The sequence below is a fragment of the Pomacea canaliculata genome, linkage group LG4 (assembly GCF_003073045.1).
Source record: "Pomacea canaliculata isolate SZHN2017 linkage group LG4, ASM307304v1, whole genome shotgun sequence".
NCBI classification, from domain to species: Eukaryota; Metazoa; Mollusca; class Gastropoda; order Architaenioglossa; family Ampullariidae; genus Pomacea; species Pomacea canaliculata.
In genome coordinates, this window is record NC_037593.1 from 11,152,541 (window position 1) to 11,162,438 (window position 9,898).

Consider the following 9,898-nt stretch of genomic DNA (forward strand, 5'->3'; position numbering starts at 1 on the left):
TTGTCTTCTTAAATGACCCATTCTCTCTCTTCACACACACACAGATGGTTCCTGTACACCTTTATTTACAATGCAAGAATACAAGTATAAACCTGATTTTCCACTAAAAATATCTTATGGCTTAGCAGTTATCCTCATTCTTTCCAAACAGATTATTCTCCCCTGGCATCTGACCCTCACCCCTACGCCGTTAAAGAACATTTCTTTCAACAGTAAAAGGCAAGTGTCTCAAGGTGGTGTTAATGCGTGCTAAACTATTGGTCTGCAGTTTTCTTTAATTTTTTTTATAATGAGCAGTTCGGTTACTAATGATGTATTCATTTTCATTTCATCTGAATGCATGTGCATACCTGGATAAATTAAAAATTTGTCAAAAATGAGAAGTTATTTCATGCTTGTTCTTTTCGGCCATATATGAAGTACTTCTCATTTAATGAAAGTTGTCTGTGAATAGTGTAGCACTGCATCAAATGCCTTGAATGTGAACCAGGAATTATTAAACGCAGTATACAGAAACACCTGGCAAATTCCACCCATTCTTACCACTACAATTTATACATAAACCCCCAAATGCCACAGAACATGTAGAATTTTTGGAGAAATCATTTTTGCTGTTTTTCTTGATTTTATTACCAGTTTTTCTGATGTCCAGATGCACACACATATAAGATTTTATGAAATTTTTTGAATGGTGTCTTATTAAATAAAACAAACAGTCCAACAGTAACAAGGTTAGGCAAAACTAGGAGTCACTTAATTTGTCTGAACTGCCTTCGGCTTATTGTACTCCTCCATGCGACGTTCAAGCTCTGGACGGAAGTGACGAATAAGTCCCTGAAAAAAAGAAAGGTGGTGATAAAATAAATTAACACTAACATGGGATGTAAGTGAGTGGCTGCATGATTAATTCTTTCATGTTTTCATCGACCATTTTCCTTGTTTGAGATTCTGAATCTATGCAAAGTCAACAACTGTAGACTGACCCTCTGATCTTGTCTACAATTGTGCCTCCTGCTCCATATTTCTTCCCTGACATTGTGTTGATGCAACCTCCAAGACAGATAGCTATGTGTACATCCAATAATGCACAACGTACATGTAGTTTATAAAGCACTTTGAGCCAGTCTTAATTGTCGGGAAAAGTGCTATATTAATTTATTATTAGTTAACTCACAGTCAAAGCTAATAACGCTAATAGTACCACGCTAAGGTTACGTTATCCCTCATTCTCACCTGAACAGGCCAGGCAGCTCCGTCACCAAGAGCACAGATGGTGTGTCCTTCAATCTGCTTGCTCAATTCAAACAGCATATCAATCTCGTCCTTTCGGGCATTACCACTGGCTGAAAATGGCATGAAAATACTGAACTTTTTGGATGAAAATGGTATCATGGAAGATGAAAAAGACGAGAGATTCGTAAATGCATGTACTCAACCTACCAGGCAGACTAAGGAATGAAGAGTGTGCTAAAATAAGATACATTAACAGCACTCACTAAATCTTTGCATGATCTTCATCATCCAGGTCACTCCTTCGCGACAAGGTGTACACTGAAATGAAAACCCAAATTCTCACCCATGTTGCTGATGAAAAACACAAACCAGCCTACTTTCTTAACTCCAGAGCATCTTTCATACCTTGACTCTCAAGAAACAAATGTATGTTACTTTTTAGGTTGCTTCTATGACATTAGTTTAGACTTTCTCTTTAATCACATTCTTTTCTTGCTCAAGCAATCATATTCTTATCCCTCTATACTCCATCTTTTATCATTATAGCTCAGGATGTACATGCATACTGATTTTAAAATAATGTTGCACTGTAATATAAATAGCAACAAAGTAATAATTATCTCTACTAGCCTAACATGGAATGTTCTGTTCAAGAACTTTTGCATTATTATCATCACCTGGCCACAACTTTCATGCTTGTAGAAGTCAATAAGTCGTGAAATGCAGCGCACAACATCAGCATCTTTGTTCATGACAATGACAGCTGCTGTTCCCAGGGCAGTTTGGGCCTGAACAAGCCCATCGAAGTCCATGAGCACATCATCACATACACTGCAGCAAAGTCCACCATTGCATTTTAATGCAACAAAGTCCCCAACGAACACTCTGCACTTGAGCAGTTTTAAAATTTAATGCCTTTTAGAATGGCCAGGTTTGGTCTAATACATGATATTATTTCCTAAATTTGAGCAAATAACACTCATTCTGCTCACAAACTGGAGGCCATTTATATTAAAATCATCCATATTAAGAGAAATGTTGACACTCCAAATCCTGTGGCATCTGCGATGTAGTTGAAGCCAACTATCACAGTCCTAACATTAACATGCCTTCACTGAGATTAAAAAAAAACAACAACAAAACAAAACAAAAGAACACTCTGGCAAAAAAGCTACAATATGGCAAGAGAGATGTTGAATCAGTGGTTTGCCATTAGAACAGTGCTACACCAATTTTCACAGAAACAGCACCCAGTGAACAGCCTACAATGTCTAAAATACACTGAATGAAAATGACATGCACACATGCAGATAAGCTTGATTTCATGTGTGGAAAAAGTTTGTTACCTCTTGGGGATTAGTGGAGTGGAGGAGCCACCAGGAATAACAGCCAGCAGATTATCCCAGCCTCCAATGACACCACCTGAATGTCTTTCAATGAGTTCTCGCAGAGGTATTGACATTTCCTCTTCAACAGTGGTTGGGTTGACAACATGGCCTGATATGTTGAACAGCTGGTGCAAAAATTACAACTTATACACACCCTTACCTGCACAAATACTTGCACAAATACACAGAAAAATAATAAACCAACTGAAAAATGCTATCTGAAGATATGCATGCACAAAGATGCTGTTACTTTCTCCCCTAACTGAATTATTTGCTTCATAACAGTCTTAGCTATACCCAGCAATGTATATCTAAATAATTCTAGACCTTTCCAGTTGAAGTATCTGTCATAAAATTTTATTATGAAGCATGTAAAAAATACCTTTGTGCCCCTGTTACGTTCACGTCCAAAACTGGCAAACCATTCTCCTCCCCGCCGACAGATGGTCTATAATAATAAATTACCTTATTAATCAACACATTCAATAGCTGTACATAATCTATCAAAGGTGTCTCTTAAAAACCTGACATACTTATAGTTTATATGTTCTTTAAAATGTTACTTTTATTCAGTTAGCACATTAAGAATACAATGTCAACACCATGTGAAAGTATTCAGTTTAAACATGTTTTCAAAAGGGGAAACCCTTTTCTTTTACAATTAAATTACCTTCTAAATGATGAAATAACACTGTCCTATTTGTCCATGTCCCCAACTGTGCACAAAGTGTCTTACTAATAAGTGTAACTAGATGTTTCAGTTGCTTCCATACACAAGTGTACATATAGTAAACTCTCACGCACATACCTTTAGTAAACATGATCTTCCACACATTCACATCCACCCACAAACACAAACATGATCATTTAAAAATCACACTAACTGGTGCAACTGCCACAGTCTCGACATTTGACACAGTGGTGGGGCAGCCAAAGACACCGATGTCAGCAGGGAAGGGTGGCTTCAGACGGGGCTTTCCCTGCTTTCCTTCAATCGACTCAATCAGTGCCTAAACAGGGAGGCCAACAATCATTTGATCAATGCATCGATCAGGTTTCAACAATACGGTTTGCACAATCAACAGCAACATACAACTCCACTAACCCTTAAGTCTATGATGCTGCCATCACCCTAATTATCTCCTTTTCCTGCAATCCTAGAATGTGCTTTGCCAGGTTTTCAACTTTGGTAAAGTTAAGGAAAGTCTCTTGAACAAAGCATTTTACAAATTAATGAAATCTAACATATTTCTTCTTTCTCATTCCAATGCCTTGTCTAGAATGCATTTACAACTACAAAAAAGAATAGGCAAACATTTCATTTAAACAAAACCCTAAAAAATGTCCTTAAAAACAAGGTGATGGTTTAGTTGCAACTTACTGTCTCTCTCCACAAATATAAGCCCCAGCTCCACGGTGCACAAAAACATCAAAGTCATAGCAAGAGCCACAAGCATTCCGCCCAATGAGGCCTGCTTCGTATGCCTGAATAGAGATACACAGCACCATGAGTGAGTAATGTGCACGCCTAGGTATTAAAAGATGCAAAAACCACTGGCACAGAAAGGGACTGAGACGAAACCATTTAGTACCTACCTCTTTTATAGCCACCTGCAAACTGCAAGCCTCATTGTAGAACTCTCCACGAATGTAGATATAGGCTGAACAGAAACACAATGATAATTAGCATGTTTAAAAGGAAGCTGAATAATGGCACTTGTAATTCTTTTGTCTGTAATTATGGTGATATGAAGAAGAGTGTGTGTGTGTGTAAAAATAAAAATTGATTTCTCTATTCTAGATCCTACAACTACAAGTAACTGGACAATAAGACAATCCATAATTAACATTTATGACTGACCAGCACAAGCATGCATAGCCCGGCCAGCAACCAGACAGCCTTCAATCAACTTGTGGGGATCATGTCGTATAATCTCACGATCTTTACAGGTGCCAGGTTCACCCTCGTCAGCATTGACCACCAGATACTTGGGCCTGATACAGCATTAGAAATAATGACCTGTGATGAGGTATACACGACAACACAAAAAGTACCCCTTACTTGAGTATTTCATAAGCTCTAACTTAAACTCAGCGTTAACATAATTACCAGTTTCTGCTAAAGTGAGTGTCACTTCTATAATTAATAAAACTTACCTGCCATCAGAAGGTTTATTCATGAAGCCCCATTTCATGCCTGTTGGAAAGCCAGCGCCACCACGACCACGAAGACCAGATGTAGTAATCTCCTTCAGAATCCAATCGTGGCCTTTGAGGAGAATCTCTTTAGTTTTGTACCAGTCTCCCTAAAATACCGACAGTTTTTTCAGGGCTGTCAAATGTCTGACCATGTTTATTCTATAAGAAACAATTCTTCTTCATGGCATAGGTTTCTTAATTTTCAACTGCCAAACAAGCAGATTATTTAATCTGACATCAAGAACCACTATATTAACAATTGAATAAAATTTAAGCTTTATTTTAATAAAAAATACACAATTTTTATTATGAAAAAAAAAACAAGCATCTAGGGATCAGATAACTTTTATTTATAAAGGTATAAAATATTCCTTTCATCTAAGGCTTAACTTTTTTTTTTTTGCATTTAGCCTAAGATGTTCAGAAATTAAAAAAAAACTCAGAATACTACTTTTTACTTCCAAAAGAAAAAAAAGTGCTTACTCTGCTTAATGCCCCATTAAGGCGCCAATCATGTCTCCCATACAAGTTTGTAAAAATTCTGTCTTCATCACTCAATGGACCAAACTTTGTCTGTAAATATGAAATTCAGGTAAGCTATATATTTCTAAGAAAATTATGTTTCTGAAAAAAACAGCACCAGTCCATTATCCTGAGGTTCCAATTATGAAAAATACTAATAATAATATTGCAAATATAATTAGACACCCAGTGTTAAAAAATGATGACTAACTTTATTCACTGTGTGCACCATCTGTGCATAGAATCAACTGCAAATAATTATGGACACAATTATGGATTTAAATGCTTAAATGCAGTTAAACCAATATCTTGCAGTGTGAAAAAGAATAAAATTTAGAAATATTCCTTCATCCCCCTAAACACACATGTCATTACTAAGCACCATAATTTATGACATATCTTTAAAATTTGTGTTGACTAAATGGATGTCTTTTAGTGTTAAGTAGATGCTTTATGTATAACTTGTAACTCTTAACGCTGCACCTTGCAACAAACTTTATTCTACTTTTATTTTCAACTTTTACTGTAACTAGAGCACCTTCCCGTGTTCAAATTGCCCACTGGGACAAATAAAGTTGATCATTGTTATTGTTACAGAAAACACTTATGCTGTAAGTTCTTACAGGCATCTAATGAAGGAAATTTTCCAGTACATTCTCAACATGCATATGGTAACAAGTATTTTGTACACTATAGTTATTTAGGTATTATTGCACTGTTGGTACCATCTGAAACTTACCTTCTCTACCTTTGGGGTTGGTTTTTGAGCTGTACTATTATTCCTAAAAAACACAGTGACCGGCGCCCATGTTTGGTTCCGAGCTAAACAAAACAAATTATCTGATCAGAAAATGCAAAACAAGCCATCAATAATTTATATTTAATAATTTCTTTAAATGCGATTCTGCATAATTTTAAACGATGTTTTAACCAACAGCGTAAAGCTGTAAATGTTTACTCGTACTTACGACTGCAGTTTATGCAACCTATTTGTCAGTTATCCATATTTATAACAATTCACCTCACATCTTTCTTATTTAATTGTGAAATAATGCTAGGAATATTTTGAGTATGAGTTACATAGTAATTGCTATACTCGCTGCGAATATTAGAAGAGTTTTCTTAATCACTGCACGAGTAGAAAACATCACAACGGACGCCATTCAATCACTACTTCACTTTCAGCGACCAATGATAGCCAAATACTTCACCTAATGATGGTGCAATCACAGGCGAAAGTCGGGAGAGACTCGCCATGACTGTTTACTGAAATATATGTGACACAATTATATGTAGTCGCTGGAATTACCGAAACGATAGGGGTTATATAGGTAATGTCGACCTTTACGTAACCTACAGTATGGAGGCGCCCATTGTATGACAGTCCCGCAGAAAGAAACACAAATAAAGCAAAATAAAATATAGTCAAAAACAATTCTCACTAAGCAAAAAAAAAAAATCCGGAGTAAAATATCACAATTGTACTGATAAATATAGCCTAAAATCGTTAATTTGCTGAAGTCCACAATTTTCTCCGGCTCTTGAATAGGGGTGTGTTCTTCTAAGGTACGCGCTTGCAAACGTTTATGAACGTTTGGGACAAGCAGGTCATATATACAGTATAGATGTTTGACACTTATATTCAAGAATAATTTCTGGACTGCATGATAGTATATATATATATATATATAACTTACAGAATGTATGTTTTTTTCTCTTATTTAAAATATATTACTCTATTGCCGCTGTTCTCAGCCCGTACCCTTAGGGGTAGGGTTATACAAGGGTACGCAGAGACGTCATAAAAAGGCGTCGTCTGCATGAGCTCAATTTCGTAAAGGAAAGATGTAAATTCATAAAAAGGAAGGAGATCAAGACACGATGTACTGTTGCTGAATTTTCTTTTCTACACTCAGATGGAATTACCTTGTCATGTCCTAAAGATATATATTGGCACTAATCACATGGAAAAATTATAACTCAATAATGCACCACTTACAAGAGAGAAAAATAATATTAATATACGTGTACTGCAATGACCGTGATTATCACCCATTACATTTTGATCTGAAGAAAACTTACTTACAAGTCTGTTGAGTGGATTTGGTTTGGACCTTTTATTTTTTAACTGAAGTCAAGCTTAATTGGGCTTTTAAATAGAATTAAATCGTAGGGCTCTATTCAAAACTTAGCCTTTTCATTTTCTGGCCAGAAAATCGCTTCTTGATCGCGACAACCTGAGCGATATTTCTTCATTTGACATGTTTAAATTTGTTGAACTGATCAGTTCACACCACACCAGGGACAGCGAAGCTGTTACAAACACTTACTCACAAGCAACGGAGCTCTCCAGTGTGTGAGTGTAATTTTCGTCTGCTTTCCCAGTGGCAGTTCAGAAAATGCAGATGTTTGCAGACTTATATCTTGAAAATTAAACACCATCGTGCACTCAAATTGTGGGAATTATTATTTTAAAATGAAAGTAACCCGATTATAAAGGGAAAAAACCCCCCAACTGTTTCGCTCGAATGTTAGCCGTTTATAGCGATAGCGGTAATCAACACTCAAAGGGAAAGAACTGCCTGCGTTGTTCATGAAATCAAACGCCGCGCGTCTTTTGGAATTGTTGCACGGATGTCTTTGAAAATCTGCTCATTACATTTGCTCGATGAGATCAAAAGTTGTTATTAAAGAGATAAAAGCACTAAAAAACTGATGCACGGTTTTCAGATCGATGAGTTGACCACAAACAGACTTCTTGCGCCCTTCTATTACAAAAAAAAAAAAAAGCATTGCGCACTTTGCGACCGAACTAAGGATCCAGTGCTAAGTGCAGATCGACGCTCTCGTGGTTCACGCGCCATCTAGAAAATTATCACTCGTCCCCTGCACTCATTAACAGCACGGAGTTAAATATAACAACAAGTAACCAGAGGGCACACTCCGCGTGCTGATTAACCTGCGTCGATGAAGATTCGTCAGAATTAAGCTTTCACAAGAACATGCCATTCAAATCGCATTGGCCTTGGTTCATCTTGTCCTGCAGAAAACGGTTAATTAGTGGGTTAATTTAGGATCGAGTTTTCAACGATAAATCTTGGTTTTCGAAAAAAAGAAATACGCGTTGGTGAACACGACATGAAAGAAGAAACAAATTTACATTTTTGAAAATTAATAGATTTTGAGTAAACAAAAGGAGTTAAACTCGCTGTTTCATTTTTATCACCCTTGCATGAATGCATGTATAGGTGGTTTACCACAATAGTACATAGTGGCGACAGGAAAAGTCTTACCACTGCGCTACCGCGCCTATCCGTGATGACGTTTGGCATCTCGCTCAAGGCTAGTTAACGAACGTCACAGGTGAAGATTGACAGGTGAATAAAATACTCAACCATCTTGGTGAGTGCGCAGTCACCCCAAAACATCAAATTTACGAAGAAGACAACTAGAGCGTGGAGAGAGAACTGACAATGAAAGGTCGTTCACTGTTTTCACCAGCGAGGTTGTTTTCCTCTCACCAACAATTATGTGCAGCAGTGTTGTCATTCTTAAGCCGCAGTTCGACCTGAACTTCTTGTTTTGTGTTAGCTTTTGTTCTTCTTTCTTCTTCTTCTTTTTTTTCCAGGTTGTGTCCATGCTTTCCATTCACATATAAAACGATTGCTTTGCCGAGGGCCAATTACTGGTTCTTGTGGTTAAGAAAGCGCACTTGAAGGGTGTAATGTTTACCTTGCGATGTTAGAGGATTGATTGGTGTGAAGAGGTGCGAGTGCGACAGCTGGTGGAGGGGGACGGGGTAGGAGCAGGTAACCCGTGCTGCAGCTTTCATCGTCGTTGTTTCCTGTCCACACATCTCTTCGCACGCTAAAGGAATATCCAATCTACCCGAACTGATCAAAGCAAACTCGAATAAAACCACCACCACCCAAATAACCCAAACAACATTTTCAGTGTGCAGGAGCTAGCTGTGAGGCGGGGGAGACAGAGGCCACGGTCCGCTAGTCCGTTGTTTCTGTTCGCGGCAACTGGGTCCGTAGTGATGAAGCGAGAGTAAGTCGCTTCCCTGAAGCAAAAGTTGGAACTCAAGAAGAAGCAACTTGTTTCCAAAGCTGTAAAGCGGTTTCCAGACTCCACAGACATTGCTTTTTTTTTTAACCCTATGACACCTTTGCCACCATTTTATAACTACAGCTTGAGGGTACAACAGCTGGGTGTATACATTATTTATAATTTTGGAAACAAGACGCTTTTCCTTCAATTTTCCATGTTGTCCCAGGGCAACAACTTACCCTCGATTCATGACTATGGGCACTGGAGGTTAAATCAGATCAGACTGAATTACCACCCTTAAAGAAAGTGAGTTTAGTTGCAGTGGGTGTAGTTGTCGGTGGTCAGGGAGAAATAAAAAGAAGGCTACCATGATCATTGCTTGTCAGTCAAATAACAACATGTCGACCAGTTCCCATGACCTTCGCATTGTCCTGTGTAATAAAGAGAACAGGCTGAATGCACCCTTGACATGTCAGAGAAAAACAGCTTTTATTCCCGTGCTT

At 37.7% G+C, this 9,898-nt stretch overlaps 1 protein-coding gene across 1 annotated transcript; it reads right to left on the bottom strand.

Moving 5' to 3' along the window:
* Nucleotides 1-45: 45 nt before the first annotated feature.
* Nucleotides 46-6,744, bottom strand: LOC112562363 (NADH dehydrogenase [ubiquinone] flavoprotein 1, mitochondrial-like). The gene is given in 14 exon segments (XM_025235601.1): nucleotides 46-834; nucleotides 1,234-1,343; nucleotides 1,497-1,551; nucleotides 1,911-2,064; nucleotides 2,580-2,746; nucleotides 3,004-3,069; nucleotides 3,506-3,631; nucleotides 3,999-4,106; nucleotides 4,218-4,282; nucleotides 4,483-4,616; nucleotides 4,779-4,927; nucleotides 5,304-5,393; nucleotides 6,082-6,164; nucleotides 6,554-6,744. Coding segments are annotated over 14 exon segments (1,434 nt in total). The 5' UTR covers nucleotides 6,600-6,744; the 3' UTR covers nucleotides 46-753.
* Nucleotides 6,745-9,898: the final 3,154 nt, after the last annotated feature.